General features: G+C 39.8%; 1 protein-coding gene across 5 annotated transcripts in view; it reads right to left on the bottom strand.

Moving 5' to 3' along the window:
* Positions 1–18,529, bottom strand: part of scaper (S-phase cyclin A-associated protein in the ER) — a 123,630-nt gene that overhangs the window by 84,845 nt on the left and 20,256 nt on the right. For 3 of the 5 annotated variants that reach the window (XM_049474616.1, XM_007246515.4, XM_049474615.1), the window contains exons 5-15: positions 13,536–13,636; positions 12,946–13,062; positions 11,914–12,041; positions 10,751–11,001; positions 9,787–10,158; positions 6,061–6,228; positions 5,394–5,460; positions 5,200–5,317; positions 1,925–2,036; positions 1,334–1,474; positions 124–279 (exon numbers count right to left, since the gene is read on the bottom strand). In XM_049474616.1, coding sequence (XP_049330573.1) covers positions 124–279; positions 1,334–1,474; positions 1,925–2,036; positions 5,200–5,317; positions 5,394–5,460; positions 6,061–6,228; positions 9,787–10,158; positions 10,751–11,001; positions 11,914–12,041; positions 12,946–13,062; positions 13,536–13,636 — 1,731 coding nt within the window. The remainder of the gene's footprint in view (positions 1–123; positions 280–1,333; positions 1,475–1,924; positions 2,037–5,199; positions 5,318–5,393; positions 5,461–6,060; positions 6,229–9,786; positions 10,159–10,750; positions 11,002–11,913; positions 12,042–12,945; positions 13,063–13,535; positions 13,637–18,529) is intronic. The other 2 variants (XM_049474617.1, XM_049474618.1) reach the window with 1 other exon arrangement.

Below are 18,529 nucleotides of genomic sequence, written 5' to 3'. Positions count from 1 at the left end.
AGACAAACGAAGAGAAAAAACAAATCATATTACAATATTTTTCTTAAGCAGTGCCTAAACACAGGTTGTCGAAATAAGGAAGGAGAATATACATCTGTGGGTCAGTAGCCACAACTGTCAAACCTGCACAGCTTCATCTCTGGCTTGTTTCTCCTCCTGCCTCCTCTGGCGCTCCTCCTGCAGCTCGTTGAGGCGCTGTTCATATTCGTTCAGCTTGGCCAGAACATCGTGCCTCTTGTTCTGAGCCTCCAGCGTGTTTATGAATGCAATCTCATTCACCTACAAAAGTCACCGTAATAATAATAATAATAATATTACTGCTATTATTACTCTAATAATAAAAGATTAATTAATTAACTCAATACTGTGTTGTGAAAAGATATAGGCAGATCTTTGGCTTTGAAAAGAATGTCCTTGTGATTTACAAGTCTACTTGTTAATAACATACTGATCAAAAAAGGTACCATGTTAGCTTATTATGATGATATTCATGTTTGTGTTTATGTTCACTGCACAATTAATCAAAAATTAATCAAAACAGACATTCAGGACCTTTAATTGTTGTAATCATGTCACTTATTTCTTAATACATGTGTTTATGTACTGTCCCCCTAATGACATAATATTGGAAGTGCAGTCACGTGACTCCGCCCTGTCCTAACTATGACACAGCAATGCTAAAAGTATATACTGTGTTGCTCTACTTTGTTGTATAATAAAGGGAAACAACTAAGAAACACTAATCATTAATTAGTCCTGTTTAAATGAATGAAGAACAATTACTATATTCATAAATTAAAATCTGATATTGTGCTCGTGTGTTTTTATTGTTAAAATATTATAAGACATATTGTGCAACCTGAAAATGCCTTAAATTTTGTGATCATATGTTTCTGCATACTGATCATCCTTATTCAAATCCTTAAAGAAAAAACTGACTAATATAATAAAAAAAAAAGCAAAAAAAAAAAATTACCCTACAGAAAAAAGTGGGCCTTAAACTCACTATAATTTCTGCTATTAATTTACATCAGGATCAATGAAAAAAGTCTGTTATAATCTATCATTTAAAACACTGACAATGGCATACTAATACACTCCCTAAACTTCTTTACTGGTTCGAAACACAGACTAAACTTTCCCACATGACTGTAGAAGCATTCTAGTAGTTTAGTACTGTTCATGTTTTAAGTCTTAGCCAACACTGAATTAACGTAATTAAATAATTAAATAAACTGAATCAGAAATAAACAAACATGCATTGCCAACGTAACAAATATTTACTAATTATCATTAGCACTGTTTTATGGCACGGCCACTTCTCACTACTCACTTTTGCATCCTCTTCTTGAGCCTTCTTCACGATGGCTTGGAGCTGCAGCTCCCGCTTGAACTCAGCATGGAGGAGCTTCTCCTCCATCATCCTCCTTCTCTGATCCAGCAGCTCCTCTTTCCACTTTCTCACCTCCTTCTCCTAGGGGACAGAGAGCAGAGGCAGGGCTGAACATAGGTCACACACTACAAAAACAATTCCCCTTCCAGCCCTTCCAGCCATGCCAGCATCCCTCTGTCATCACATCCTTATGTTCTTAACACCTGCTTGCTAAAGAGCATATCACATGTTAATATTCACCTTCCAGCGCGAGTGTGTAAATATACAAGGCTGTTTTAAGTTTCCTTCATCTCATATAGAACGGAGGGAATGAAAACAAACCAGCCTGAGAGCGGCTGCTGAAAGTGATGTCGCAGTCATGTACTCGTTTGACATTATGGCCTCGCTGGACTGTTCGGCTAGACTGTCAAAGAGCGAGGATGTTAAGTGGCCCGATGCTTCTGACAGGATCATCATTTGGTTCCTACACGGCTTAAGACAAGATAAGACAAGACACGATGATGTGTGTACTGTCGAGATATTAGGACTCACCCTCTCTAAAAGTTTCTGCAGTTTGTGGGTCTTCTCCTCCCTTAGCTTGTCTCGTAGCTGCTGGGCTTTCAGCTGCTTCTCTTCGTGCTTCTTCTTTGATTCAGCGATGGTTCTGTTGATTAACACAGAACACATGATTAACGTGATCAGACCCTCTTTACCAACAGTTCCCCACTGGATCTGGAATGGCTTTGGAAACCTGCTTAATTTAATAAACAGAACAGGGCAAAGGCATACAACTGTGTCAAAACTTTGCTAATCTAATCTTTTTGTCTGAACGGTTGTGGAAACTCTTTTTCATAGGGGTGACGAGACACTAATATCAGGAGACGAGACGAGACAAGATACTGGGTTCACAAGAACGAGACGAGACGAGATTTAAAATAAAATTTGAAAGAAAACGTCAAAAATAAAAAATGGCTTGAAAACTAGAGTTTTATTTGATAAAATCATATAACGCACACTTAGACTGGTTTCTCTCACACATTGATTTTATAAGAAATAGAAATAAGAAAAAGAATAAAAAATAAAAATAAAACTTTTCTAGGTCTTATATAGTGCAAACAATAAGTGCAAACCTCAACCAGTCATGTTAAGACTATGGTTTGTGTTTTTGTTCTTCTAAATCTCTTGTATTTAACTATGCATAACTATTGTATGGGCCACGTACTGAAACTAATCAAAGCTGTTATTTATGTTTATTTAATTATGTTAATTTTATTTTGTGGCTATTGTGGGTATGAGAAGTTTTTACTGAATGAGACCATTTTTAGTTTGTGTAATATTTAGTTCATTAATATCTAGGCAAATAAGTTTTCCCTATTTGTTAGTTCATTGTGTGGTACTGCAGTCTCAATGTAAACGGGTACTGTCTCTTTAAGAGAAACGCTATTTTGGGGGAAAGCAGTGATTAGCGTGCGTGGAGAGAGTTTTGTTAAGAGCCATCAGCTGTGGAAGCACACGGTTTTCTTACCGTGGCCAGCGTTTTTGTTGGATAATTGTACTTGTGGAAACGTGGAAATAAAGTTTGTTTTTTCTTTTAAAACATCCTGTGGAGTGGAAAATGGATAATTATCTGACTCAACCACATGGCGCGAGTAAACCATTGCTTCACCTTAACTAAAGGATTTGCCTCTACAACTATAACCAGTCATATTAAGCCTATGGTTTGTTTTTTTTCTCCTAAATCTCTTGTAATTTAACTATGCATAACCATAACCAGTCATATTAAGACTATGCTTGAAGTGCAAACAGAGACAGAACATTTTTTTAAATACAGTACAGAGCTAAGGGATTAGTACAACTGCTTATGAAACAGTCACGTGTACAATTTACCAGGGATGTGAATCTTTGGGACAGTAAGAGTACTGTCGCGTGGAGCTTTTTAACTGTACCGCGGAGCTCACCTACTGTCGCGCGGCGCTTTTTAGTTGTATCGCGGAGCTCACATACTGTCCTGCGGAGCTCTTTAACTGTACCGCGGAGCTCACCTACTGTCCTGCTGTACCGCGGAGCTCACCTACTGTTTTTTTTCCCCACAAGACAGGTTTAAGCTTGACGAGAAATATCGTCAGGTTTTTATTCTCGCGAGATCTAGTCACACCTCTACTTTTTCATGAAGGCACTGAGGTATTTTAAGCTGCACCCATTCTGAGCTTGTACTGTCCCTGTAGAGCAGGGCTCACCAACCTTTTTAAAACTGACAGCTACTTCTTGGGTATCAAAAAATGCGAAGAGCTACCAGTTTGATACACACACTTGTGAAATCACAAATTTGCTCAATATATCTTTAATTACATGTTATTATTAATAATTAATGATACTCATCTATGTGAATACATTATAATACTACATATTATATTATATTATATTATATACTTGGCATGGTATCTTGTGTAACATGTCCTGAAATGTCTTTCCGTATTGAGTCACTTTGCCATCGCCAAAGTCTCCCCGCAAATGAGACACACGCAGGAACCTTTCATGGTAAAAATTACTCGTTCTCCTGTTCATTGTGAAAATATGTTTTCTTTCTTTTTTCTGCCATGTTGTCGGGGTAAATCGTTGCTAGCTGGTCTCCATGGCAACCGTGGCATCTCTAATCTAATATGGAACATTTTAAACTTTTTTAAAGCTGTTATCTTCAAATTTACACCAATGCAACTGTGATTAAAAAAAAAGAATAGCAACAAAAAACTGAAGATGACCCAAACAATATTTTTGAGAGTATTGAGGAGAGTTGCTGTTGACGCGTGGTGGAGATCAACCAAAATCCTGACCTAACTAAGGCTCTTGTCCCTGAATGCAATCAAATCTTTACAGAAAAGCTCCAAAATACATTCATTTGAAAAGATTCAATTAATTATTAGCTGGTGTTCCAGCATTTTTATTGTCTGCCAAAAGGTTTCCCTAAGAAGGAAGCACAAATATGTAAACCCACAGCTGTGAACCACTGATCTGGTAAAATTCTATACACAACGACAAGAGGTGTCACTGACCATAGATCCTACTGATCAGATCAGGTCACAGGTTTTAATCATGTATATTTTTTAGATCAGAATTTCGTGTAAAAACATGCACAACAAATTAATTTGCTTTCTGTTTATTAAACCCAAATAATTCTGTAAGAAGTTTGTAGTGACTAGGATATGTGTATTAGGGGTTTTTGCAGCTTAGAGGGGACGTGTTTGTTGCACAGAAATTCACCTCTTCCCCTCCACTGTGAAGTAGTGAGCAGACAGTCACGTACAGTGCTGTGAGAAGGTATTTGCCCCCGTTTAGATAATTTTGTTTTTAAGTTAACATAACCACATGCAAAAGCAGTTTTTAAATGATTATTACTTTTATTAAGCAAGAAAAGCTATCTAAACCAACCTAGCCCAAAGCTATTTGTACCACCCTTGCTTAAAGTCATGTCACAACATCTCAATCAGATTTAAATCTGGACTATGACTAGACTTTATGTTGTCGTTTTTTAGCCATTTAAAGGTGAATTTGATGGTGTGCTCAAGTTTACATGGGTTCTGCAGCAGGACGATAATCTGGAGCACAAGGTCGCAAACTGATGGCTGGACATTCTTCTTCAGGATTTTGTAATGAAAAGCAGAATTTATGGTTCCACCTTTCTTTTTCGTGAAATGCTGTTTCAGGTTTACACCAGATGACGGACACACGCCTTCCGAAAATTATTTTTTTTTATCTTGTCAGTCCACTGAATTTTCAGAATATTGAACTGAATTTTTTGTATAGATTACCCCATGAAGATGTCTTTTTACCTTTTGCGGGATGGTGAGGAGAGTTTCTCATGCATATGGATGCCATGGCCAGGTGGACGAGATGGTTCCTCCTCCACAATATCTCCCCATGAGGTGCTCTGACGCCAGGGCTCTCTCGCTGCACACAAATAGAGAAAGAATTCAAACTGAGTTAAAACTACCATGCAGTCACAGGACACAGAAATAAGTGTTACCATCATAGTCAGCCAGCAAGTCACTCCAGTCCAAGTTGAGTCCACATCCTCCGCTCCCAATACTTGCCTATAGAATAAAGAGAACAAAAATACCAGTAAAGAATACTGAGGTCACTGGGAAAAATGGAAATACCATTTTTTTTTTTAAATCATGCAAGAAACTATTACCCTCTACAAAAGAAAGAAAAACTTTCTTAATGGAGCAGGATTTTGTACTTTATAATGCACCAATTTAAATGTGCGCTAGGTAAAAAGGAATCTTCTCAGCTAACTAATCAAACATCATGCCAAAAGGACACAGAAAGGAAATAATAAAAAATGTTTTTGTTAAGGTTTAAAATGTATGATGTATTTAAAATGTAAATAAAATGTATGAATGAATAATAATTAAAAAAAAAAAAGAGCTAACCTACCATGAAAAAAACAATTGCTCGGTTTTACAATAAGTGTATTGGATTAAAATCAAATACAGCACCTTTAATATCTGTGCATGAAATATTAACTTAAAATAACACTTTTACACTTTATTAAGGTGAATTCAAGTTGCAATAGAAAGGGAAAAAGGTTTTATTTATTTATTTGTGAAAGTTGCACATTTTTTTTAGGACACAAATAAAATTGCACAATAGTAAAATCTACTGTTTTACACAAACAGTAGTTTCCTTACAGAGAATTCACTCTCGTTATCTGTCTCCAGCTCGTTGTTCTCTGCCAGGATCTCCCGAGTCAGCTGCTCCTCCTCAGCGATAGCACTGGCAATGGCCTCCTCATTAGCCTTCTCCAGCCGGTCAGCCAGCTCCTCCTTCTTAGCCAAGACCTCAGCCATGGACTGGGGCTGAAGACAGGCCACAAACACACACACACACACACACACACAGAGTCACTTACATTCTCACCACATAAACACAGCCACAAGCAGCACAAGCTCTCCAACAGGGAAGAGCACTACAGTACTGCCAAGTTGCCCACACCGAGCCTCTCACAGCATGCCACAAGCGCAAATACTCTCAGACCGAGGCACGGCGGAAGCAACTTTTTTTTTACTGCTTCTGAATTTAGGCCAAATGATGCATATGATTTGGAAATACATCAAAATCATACGATTTTAGAAAGTCAAAGTAAAAAAAATTCATTCTTCTTTAAAAAATAGCGGCACTCTGATTGCTAAGCTATACGGAAGGAAAATTAAGGTTAGAAGGAACAAAACATTATTAAAAGTTTAGACTAATATAGGCAATATTTATTGAGCGACATATACAGAAGGAGTGTGTATCACATGTGTAACAACATGTCCGGCATCTCAGCATGGAGTTGTGAAAGTTCCTAATGGTGTCCAATGATAATCTAACTCATGCAGCTTCGACATCCACACAGTTCCTGCAGATTTTGCGGTAGGGTTGGCGTGTTGATGGGGCATCAAATAGCATCACACAGATTTTTAATTAGGGAAAGGTCTGGCAAAAGGACTGGCCATGACATGAAATTTATTCATGCTGCATGGGATTGATTTTCATAGGACAACATTAGGACTTCTGAATGTGTAACTGTGACCAGAACAGTCTAATTATTCAGTCTATTATTATTTTTATCATTTATTGTTCCTGGTTACCTTAATCTTGCTTTCGAATAGCACTGCAATCCGACACTTCTTTTCTGGTGCAACTATTTTTTTTGATGATTGTATTTGAGTACTGTATAAAACAAAATTACACTTGGCATTTTCTATAATGAGAATTCAACCCAGGGCACAAAATGAAAAAGTCAAAACTCAGGGACAACCCATAAACACACATCAATCACAAAAACCACACATGGGGAAGCATTACAAAGTCATGCAATACAAGCCCACTATGAAGATGAGGAGATGGAGGACTGAGGTCCTACCAGGCAAGCACTCACTGTCCACTGTTTACAACTGAGATTTCTCACATACAGTCATGTTACCACCTGCAACCAGTGACCACAAAATACGGTGTCAGTTTCGGAGCGAGTAACGCCGCGTCACCGGATCTATATACAGCAGTTTGATGTATTTTTGTTTGGGGTATTGAAGTAGCGTTTGCACCTGTGAGTCTGCCGGGATCTCGATGACTAGCAAATCACTGAAATATTTTGAAAAAGAATCCTGGCTCCTACCATTACAGACCACAGCACTTGACCCCAGTGTCTTCTAAACTGGCGAGTGAGCAGAATGCCAAGTGTCAGTTTCAGAGAAACCGTACAGAACGGCGGCGGCAGCGGCCCAGAAGCGCAGGGACTGGTGCGACACTTCATCCTAATGAGCATAATGAGAGAAAGATTTCTCTCAACGCTGCGCCTGTTAGTCTCGAGCAGGAGTCTAAACAGAGCTGGGCTTATCTCAGCCACCCATTGAGGTGGTGTCTGGACCTCTGTAGCAGTAAGGCCAGGTTCCTATATGAACCGGGCTTAGATAGCCCTCCCTCTTGGCCATTTATGCGCCATCCATCTCTATAGTTTTAGACAGGCTTTGGTGTGTTGTTGAGAAATGGATGACAGTAGCTCAGGCAGAGAGGAGGGAGGCTTTAGCCTTAATTAACCCCTGAGAGGTTACATGTGCCAGAAATGGAAGGCAGGAACTGGTGGGAGAAAAGCCATGCCAAAGTAGCATATCCACACTAAATACCACTGAACACAACTGACTGATAGTATGCCTGCAAGTGGTGGGGAAAAGTGATTAGAGTCAAATGGACTTGAATAAGGCACAGAATAACTGTGTCAAACTTAGTAGTATAGTAAGTCCTTGCTAGAGTGTACGATTACATTAGGTAATCAATAAAATCAAAGGTGATATACCAACTGTTATATAATAAGTATTTTGGTATCTTGGAATTCCAATGTCCTGCACGTTTAAAAGGATACACTCATATTTCCATGATGAAGTAAATCAAATCAGAATTTCTGCCTGTCACACAGCAGATTTTTTTAAGGCTGTGTGAATACGTCAACTCCAAAAAAAATTTAAATTAGATATATATGGTGTCGTAAATCAAAAACCAGCATAAACAGATCTATGTGCAAATGTGTGCCATTTTAGGAACATATTCCTTCTCATTACAGGCACATACAGGTCACTCAAATCCCATTTACACCTGGTCACTTCAAGTGACTCGTATCTGAATCTTAACTGTGCTGTGTGGGATGGAATACACAAATTAATTCACAAAAGGACATTTATTACTGGTGTTTTGTTACATTGGGAGTAACTGTGGTTGTTGAATGCATCTTAGATTGATGGATATGTTTACACTCCTTTAACAAATGGCTCAAATGGGTCTCAGACCACCCCCTGAAGTGATTTATGTGATCAGATGTGTATCTATTTTAAATGTGTCTTCAGTGTGTTAAAGCTTTTATTTTTATGTGGCTTCACCTTATCCTGATATAACGAAGCACTGTTGTAAGTCGCTCTGGATAAGGGCGCCTGCTAAATAACTTAAATTTTGTCAGGTTAAATTGGGTGGTAATTCTAGCATGCTAAGGCACCAAAAGGGCTGAAACGTTGTGGGTTATGTTGTTGTAAACTTCTAAACTTTGCTGTCACACCTGCCTACACCTCCCACAATTCATCCTTCTTTCAGGATTGAGAGCTTTTTTTTTGTTTGTTTCCTATTTGACGAGTGTGAATTGTGTCTCAGCTCTGTGTAGACCCCTGCGGACAAGACCCAGGATTTTATCAATCTGAAAATAATCGTTTTAGGTTGACTGACCTTATACAAATTTGTTTAGTGTTAGATTAAACCAACCTCACTGTAAAATGTTGCATTTAACTTCTAATTGTTTACCTGACTGGTTTATTTATGTGTTTTATTTTCTGTGGACATCCATTCCATGTACAGCATCTTGGACAATGCAATTAGTTAAAAGGGTGCATTAAAAATAAATCTTATGTACCTAGGTACTTATTTGTACATAAAAAACTGTAAAAAAAAATAGTCTTATGTTCTTATGAAAGTTGTCTACCCAGTTCACGAGTTACACAGTGCAGTTAGCGGCGCTTTAAGCCCATACTACCTAGTGTTTCTTTAAATATAGAACTGTAGATCATTATACTGTAACTGGACGGCTGGTTTAGAAAAGAGTGTTTAAAAAAAAAGCCAATTCCAGAGAGAAGCCTGAAACATCAGCTGTGTTCAGGAGAATATGAATCAGCACCAACTACACTAAAAAACAAACAGCCCAAAACAATGAAAACTGTGTGTAATTGTACAGCACTGCTGCACTCATTGCTACTTATATACAGATATATACGATACTGTCTATGAAAGGTTTGGTAAGGGTATGGGGGGAGTAATCCCGCTGTGACTGGAGGTTTTTGGGATTGACGTTGTTTAGGCGGGAGCTGTGACCCCGGCCTGTGTCTCTCAGCACTCACGGTGGAAAGCTCTGTGGGGTCCAGAATGCTCTCCAGTTTCAGCACTGCCAGGGGAATATGGGCCGCTTCTGCTGCTGCTGTTGATGCTGCTGCTGCTGCTCCTCCAGCAGCAGATGGTGCCATGACCTGCCACACTGCCCCCACACCCGCCTGCTCCTGCTTCGGCTCCGGCTCCTGCTCCACCTCCCCTCCGCCAGCCAGTCCAGCACCAGCATCCCCTAACTCTGGACAGGACGGAGGATCTGGAGCTGGGACTGGAGGTGGACTTTGAGGTTGAGGCGAGGGAGGGGCTGGAAGGGATTCGGCCACAAGGGGTGGCACATGGTCAGAGGTGGAACTGACAGACTGCTCAGGCTGTTGATCTGATGGGGGCTGCATTAACACACACACACACAAACACACATACATGTACACACATATGATTTACAATCATGCATCTTCTCAGCAGTCCTTCTAGGAACCACCATGAAGGACTTTGATCAGATGTGAGAACACTGGCACTCACACATACACACATTCACACACAGTCGTTAAAGATACACACTGGTACTCATTACAGCATGCTGGAAAACAATGCAAAAACATGCTAAACACACATCAAAATACGGAGCAGCACGATAAAAAAAAAAAATCACAAAACATGCAAACAAACATTCATCGCATCAAACCTGGCTATCAATATAGCTATAAAACATATCAAGCCTTAAGAGCACCGTAAAACATAAGCTCTATACATATTTCATAAGACGTCGTATGATATTTCTGACTCACTAGTCTCGCTACGTGTGCACAAAATCAATGTCTGCCCAACTGATACGCCCCTGTCTGGACTGCACGTCTATGAATACACCCCAAAACACAAACAGCGAGGGCAGATAAAACAATATAACATTACAGAGCCCTCAAGTCTCCCCTCAGCTCCTGAATTATTGATGGGTGGGGGGCTGCGGGTTGACGTCAGTACCTCGATGACGGAAGCCTTCTCACACTCCGGCTTTTGCTCTGGGGAGGTGAGCTTGTCGTGTCCCCCCTGCTCCTTTGGCCCCTGCACTTTGTCCTGGGGAGAGGCCTGGAGCTGCTGGTTCTCCTTATCAGTGACATCTTTGGGACTGACGTGGGCCAGGACAGGGCTGACCTTAGCTACCATGGCGATGGAGCGAGGTCTCATCGAGCGACCGCGCTGTACCGTCTCCCAGCCCTCTGCATCTTTTTTCCCTGTGGGAAAGTACCAAAGATGAATGAAGATGAACGAGCAACCACAAAAAATCTAGAACAGGTTACAAAAACTAGGATAACAGCAACTGATAGCTTTGTGTAGCTTAAAAATACAGTCAGTTTGGAGAAAAACAGTGACTCTGAATTTATTTTGGTGCAGACAATATGAAGCCAAGATTTGGCATGTTTTGTCTGGAAAATTTCATTTTATTTGTTCGTAAAAATTAATTAATGCAGGCCTGCCGAGTAACCATACCCTCTTCTTGGGCAGCCATGTCTAAAAAGGGTATGTAATATGTGCATCATTTGGTTTAGTATTGCCTTGAAAATCTTTTTTTTTGTTTAGATTTTCTTTACAATTTGTTTACAAACTCAAGATATTCTGCCTATCCTTGCTTCTCCAAGACTCCAAGTCTTTTGTGGATACTGCTTGAACCAAATCATGCTTACAGTCACTTAACTGAATATCACATAATTATTTATTATTTATTTTTTTGCCTCTTCATACAGCCCAGGGTTTTGGTTTTGGTTAATTTGGGGTTGTAAAAAACATAATTACTTAATCTGTTACATATAAACATATAATCTTATACGTTTATAGTTTATACAGGACTTGTTGAACCCCTTATAGTTAAAGTGCACCCTTTTGTTTTTGTTCTTTAGTATCTTTTTTTATTATAAACACAATATTCTACTTTATTCTTTTTCATTATGTACATAATATTCTACTTTATTCAATCATTATTGTACTTTTGCTTTATTCCTTTCCCATAACCAGATTTTGGTTCGCCATCAAAGATTTTCCTTGCCACTGACACCTTTGGCTTGCTCAAAAGAGGCCCGGATCCGTTTTGCTGTAAAGCTATACAAATTAGGCTGAATTGAATTGAAGTGAATTGACTTCCAGCTCACCGGGTTTTTCTGTGGGACCTGGAACATTTTGGTTGGTCACAGGCATAGCCTGGGAGAACTTTACCCGGTCAGCCCAGCTCGGGCCAGAATGGGAGAGACGTGCTACTGCAAGAGTGGGAGGAGGACCCCTGTAAAACACACAGACCCAAGTAAATAACACACACTGCGAAAACGAGCTATTAAAGAACAACGGTTACATAGGCTAATCACAGAACACAACTTACAGAACATTCAATGCAGGAATTACTATATTATAAACAGTTCATCACAGTAATGACAGTAAAGGAGGGGTCCACTCTGGGTCTCTGTCCCTAGAACAGCCAGAGCTACTGGAGCACATCAGCCACTCTGAGCATCTTGCATCAGAGCGGACAGAAGCTCCAGACAGCAGCTCCCAGGTCAGCCTGACAGCCCCTCAACTTGATCAATATCCATTTCCTGCAGCATCCGATTACAGTGTAATGTAGGTATTGAACTCCATGCTTCAGCAGTCTTCAACCACACTCATATCTGCGCTCCCACTGTCTCTGGAAGCAGCCACGGAAAAACCCGGCAAAAATTGCATTAAACAAACGCTTGGGCTTTACAGATCGATCTCACAGCCCTTCCAGACAATGGGCTTCTTCTCTCCAGCCACAGACCGGGCCTCTCTATGTATCATATCTTCCATTGATTTCTTAATTTGGCCGTTCAGTGCCCTTTTAATTGAATTAGCAATCGTCTTCCTTTTACACTACCAGTAAAAAAAAAGAAAAAAAAGAAAAAGAAAAAAGAGAAAACACTCTAATGGAGGGAGACAAATATCAAGCGTTAATGTAGGAAGTGGAGCTTCTCCACGTCAGGCATTAGGCATTGTTTGCTAACTGAGAACACAGTTTCAATTAGTGGGAAGTAAGATGGGATAATGGCTTGTGGCTAAACTCTAAGAGTGGGCCTGATTGTGTGTGGGGGTGGGGGGCATTGATTTAAACTCCACTCAGTGCTAACAGTGGTCAGCTAGCTACAATGAAGCTGTGGAGTTTAAGAGCATACCCGAAGTTCAAGGAACGGCGAACATTGGGTGATGGAACGATTCGGTCTGTTGATGGACTGGGCATGACATGGCGTCCTGGAGACATCTTACGAACCTCCCATGCCAAAGATGTGGGCCTGGAAAGACAAAAATATTAATAAACAAAAAAGAAATATTTAGATATAAAAATAAATAAACAAAAAAAAAAAAAATAACAACAGTCTTGCTAGGCTCAAGCTGCTAAAATTTATAGCTACTTAAAGCTTGTAGTGGTGATTTTTTCACTTCCCAATAAAGTATAAATTACACTTCATATTGAGACGCAAAAACAACAAGGTTGACCAATCAATAAAGAGCCCGTGCTAAAACGTACAAACTGGGAGGCAGCTTAAAAGCTCAGGTTTATACCTTAATCAATGTACGAGTGTTGTGGTAATTCAGCCATTCGGTTAAAGAGAAACCAATAAACTGGTTGATCCCCTTGAATTACAGCTCTTCCTATTGATCTTGTCTGAGACGTTACAACCGGAGAACAAGTGTGAAAGGGTCTCCAGTGTGTGTGTGTGTGTGTGTGTGTGTGTGTGTCTGTATGTGTGTGCAGGACAATCACCTGTTTTGGGCATCAGTTTTCTCTAGTTTCTCCTGTAGCTGGATCCAGTCGATGAGAGCTTTAAAGTCCCGAACATAGTTGTCCAACATCATCAACACCTCCTGGAATAAAGCATGCGTCAGACATAAGAGCTTGGGCGAAAGACACAATAGTTTATGATTCAGCTTCCTTTATGCAAATGTAAAGGGATAACTCAGGAGAAAGAGTGCTCTATACATTCACTCACTGCTATATCCAGGAACCTCAGTCATGGTTGAGAGTCATGGTCATGCTTAATGCATTAATCCATGCTTAAGAAGTCATTGAGAGGGCAGGGGTACTCAATTCCGATCATAAAGGGTCGAAGGGTCGGAGTCCAGTCAATACCAGGAAGCTGCTTTGTCTCAAACACAGCAACTAAACCTAGTAACTGACTTCTGGTTTAAAAGCAGGGTTTGAATGACATAGTTAAACTAAGGCTGTGTATTAAAAGAACCTTGCAATAAAATACATATCACATGACCTGTGTCACAATTTTTTAAATTGTAATATTTGAAAGGGGTTTATTTATTTATTTATTTTTATTACATTTTTTATGCCTAAATCTGGGTAAAAACAGGGTTTCTGTTTTTACAAACCTTAAACCACTGGAAATCAAATTGCAGTACTGCAATCTATTGGTTGAAACAACACAAAATGAACCAGTCTGCCACCAATCTTTCCAATGCATTAGAACCCTAGGCCAATACATTTTGTGGGATATTTTAACAGTTTGACATGCACTTAGTCACCTGAAAAATGTACACAGTAGTAATGGAAAAAAGTTACACATGCCAGATGTAGTTATTTTCAAAATTAACTCAAATATGTCTTTATTTGCAATGTAAATATAGACAGGAATTAGATATTTACATGATTTTAACCATGTTGTGCTAAAATAAAATATCCTTTATGGCCTATTTATTTTACTTTGCTTTTTAACACAGTACAAACAGTTCATATAGCTCATAAATCTAGTTGGGAATTAACAATCCAGAGTATTACTGAGGGAAAACAAAGCAATCATCTTAATAACAAACTTTTTTTTTATCAGAATGGCAAAATGTATATGTATATTAGTTTCTTCCTAATATTTGATGATTTGTATTCATGTATTTATTGGTCTCAAGATTTTTATTCTAAAATTTAAGCCCTTCTAGCTCTAATTTGGTCAGGGCTCCAGTTCATCTGCACTGATGGGCTTTCTACTCTTTTCATTGCTCCAAAACGCCAAAAGCAGTGAAACAGGAGATTTAATTGCCAGAAGACATTTAAATAACAATGTGCTGATTACTTGTTGATAACAGGTTGATGACACTATGCTGGTTAGATAGGGTAGGCTTGCTGTTTGATTTCATTTATGTATCAGGTGTGTAAGTTGTACTATGAGATACTTTAAGTTACATAAGCAAGAATATCTATCTGCATGTAGCCTAGAACTCACAAAACAACAAAATTGTTGATTAGAAATCTGTACTATGTTTTTGACAATCAATACAGTATTGCAAAATAATAATATTGAGATACATTGAGTATATATATTTTTTTTCAAAGTGTGCAGGAGTGTGAGAATCCAAGATTAGAATTGGGTACATCTGATTTAACAAATTAGAAACCATAAGTTCCCACAATACACCATGCCTAACAATTCTGTTTTCCTGCCTCACCTCTTAGCTCCAGGTAAAGGTGAGCTTAGCCTGTCTGGGGACAGAAGAACAGATCTACCCCTGCTCTGGTGTGAAAGAGCTTTTACTTCAGGCACTCTGGAGCAACAGGGCACAAAATCTCAGTGGAGCCCCAGTGGAGCTACTGTTCCAGTAGAGGTGTGCCAAAAAATCGATTCACATAAGAATCTTGATTCTCATTTACTACGATTCAGAATCGATTTAAAATGTCCCAAAATCGATTCTGAGGGGCGGGTTTTAGACTGATTTTGGGCTGGGTATTTTTGTTGGACCTGGCAACCCTGGGGATAGCGCTTGTCCCTTCAAACTGAGATCTTCCAGACACACACAGAGCGTAGGTGTTTGAGAATCACCGGTAAGATGGCAGAACAAGCATTATATTACCTTAGATTAACGTGTAGTTTTAATGTTTTATGGCAGAATGCTTCATAACAAGCATAAAAAAGATCGCTAGTAGTTAGTTTCAGTAACTGTTAGCTAGCTAACTAGCTAACTTTCCAGTTCCACCTTAAATAACGCTACAGGTGGCAGCGGGCTGCAGCATTTAAGGCGGAACGGAAAAATAACAATAAGCTAATCAGAGCTAATTTCAGCTCCTCATCACAGAGGAATTAAGGAATGGACAATATGAATTAATTTCTCCACCTCCTGCTCCCTTTCTGAAGAAATACAACGACCTTAAATTAACTAGTTAATCAGCAGCTGCTCCTGAACTTTAGCGCTCCAGTGCTATCATCACATCAGCCCAGCAGCGTCACCTACACACCACCGCTAGTAGCCTGGTAATAAATCAGTGTTATTTATTATTTATTTATTGTTCATTAACGTCATTGTGATATCCCAGTGATTCCTCTGTCACTGAGGACCCACATTCCTGCACATTTTATTGTTTTTGTAACACATTACCTGCTTCAGGACCAGTGTATATTTTGGAGGCTTTTTTCAATAAGATTCATAAGCCAGAAGCAGAAATTTTTATAAATCAAATCGTTTTGAATCAAAAATCGATTTTGAATCGAATCGTGGCCCCCAAAATCGGAATCGAATCGAATCGTGAGATAGTAAACGATTCCCACCCCTATGTTCCAGCTCCTCAGGCCTGCACAGGGGTTCCCGTAACTCTAAACCTCCACCCCACCTCCTCCAGCTACTGCAGACAACAAGACCCAGCCATCCAGCCATGGTCCCAGGCACTGGAGCACAACTCCTGTCTCAGTCACAGCCAGGGAACCCCTCCATTCACAAAGGAGAGGAGAGGACAAAAGAGAGGGAAAGGGGGTTTAAAAAAGCCCACCACCACTCTTCCCTGCCTCACTGGTCCCCCACAAGAGGTGCGGCTGAAATTACCAATTAGTTTAGCAAAAAGGGGGCTGGCAAATCTGATTGGGGCTCTAATCATTTCTAGTTACTGGCAAAGGGAGCGAGGTGGATGACGAGATCACATTGTCTGTGAGACATTCTATCTGCGAGAGGGAGGGTGACTCCGGGGAATCCCTGAGCCCATACAAAGCCCCCACAGCAAGATTTGGGCATGGAGACCTGCTCCAGCACCGATTACTAGAGACCTTCAACCCCTACTCCCAGAGCTCTCCACAGAGAGACCTTCCAACAAGCGTGCTCCTCATGACCACCGGTACAGATCATGCTAGCGTTGGGCAAAATTACATTAAATCAATATTATTGATCATTTTACATTGATTACGGTAAAAGAACAATTATATTTCTGAGCAGTTATGATTAGTCGATTATTAAAATTTGTCGACTACACATTTCATTTTCGACTAATCGTTAATTTGAAACAGTCACGCATTACACAAAGTGCAGGGAACAAAAGCGCAATAGGAGATGGGTAAAAGGCTCATTCACACACCTAACTTAGTTTGTGTCTCCAAAAGTGCCCCACCACAACAGATCACATATTTGATCACTAAATACCAGTTCTTTCCATGATTCATTGACTAATCAACTAATCGAAAAAATAATCATTAGATTAGTCGACTACCAAAATAATCATTAGTTGCAGCCCTATTTGATACTGCAGACTGAACAGGACAGAGCCACAGGACTACACACACAGTATTATGTTTATAAGGGGAGACATTAATTAAAAACAGAGAGGAAAAAAACAAAATTCATTCTGTTAGGGGTTCAAGACATTGGTTTTGATACATTTTAGCTACCTAACTTCGCAGCTCTATCCCATACAGTCAAATGAAACTGTTGTTTCTGCTTTTGGGAGATGACAAATTTCACACACAATGATGTTACGGACCAGCATGACAGCAAGTCTCAGAGAGCATAACTCATCCTCCCACCAATCATTCACCCCAATGTTAACCAGTGCAGGCTTCAGGCTCCCACTTGTCTCCTTCTTGCACGCTCACTCAGTTTGTGAGGATGGCGGCTCTAGGCAGGTTTACAACATTGGATAATCATTCCTCAATTAAAATTGAGGAAGACTGTTAGATTAATTTGAAGTCATATTGCTTAGTACTAACTGACAACATTCTTGATATGCTTAGAGAAGTGAACTGTTTATCACAATTAGGGCTGGATGATTTGGCAAAAATCTAATTCACAATATATTCATTAATTTCGTTTGATATGATATTATTCCAATATCGATTCGAACAGTGTAAAAGCCACCACACTTGGTGTGCGTAATCATGCACTGATAGAGCTGGGGGATATGGGAAAAATACTAGATGATTACAATACTTAGACATTTTCACGATACACAGTATTTATCATACTTTGAGATGCAGACAAAATGCAAAAAAAAGCATCCTGAATCCCCCTGGCCACAACACTAAGCTAACCAACAATTACAGACAGGCTTCAAGGACTAGTCTAGTCCTGCCCCTTAAAGAAGAATGTTAAACACTGACTATCCAGTTAAATGGATTCTTAACCCAGTACTAAGCCTAACTCTAATCCCCTTTTTGAGCAGTAGGCTCTGGAAGTGTTAGAGCACAGAAAAGAGGCAGCGCAGGTTAGGCCCTGGCCAGGCTGCTGATCTGAATACACTGGGAGGCGGGCAGGACGAGGGCAGCGATGCTGTGAAACAGATGTGTGTGAGATTGATGGGTGGGCTGGAGGGAGGGGTAATTGAGAGGAAAGCTCCACAGTGCATTTAGTTAATAGAGGAGTCAGACCAGAGAAAGATGTGTCCAGCAGGGACCTGCTGATTAGAGCTGGTTAACAGCACACAGGATAGAAGTGAGCACACGTACAGAGGACAGCTAACAATAGATCCTAACAAAGCTAAAACAAATGGCTCAAACGCTCTAA

The sequence above is a fragment of the Astyanax mexicanus genome, chromosome 2 (assembly GCF_023375975.1).
Source record: "Astyanax mexicanus isolate ESR-SI-001 chromosome 2, AstMex3_surface, whole genome shotgun sequence".
Classification (NCBI taxonomy): Eukaryota; Metazoa; Chordata; class Actinopteri; order Characiformes; family Acestrorhamphidae; genus Astyanax; species Astyanax mexicanus.
This window is presented reverse-complemented; position numbering and strand designations above follow the sequence as displayed.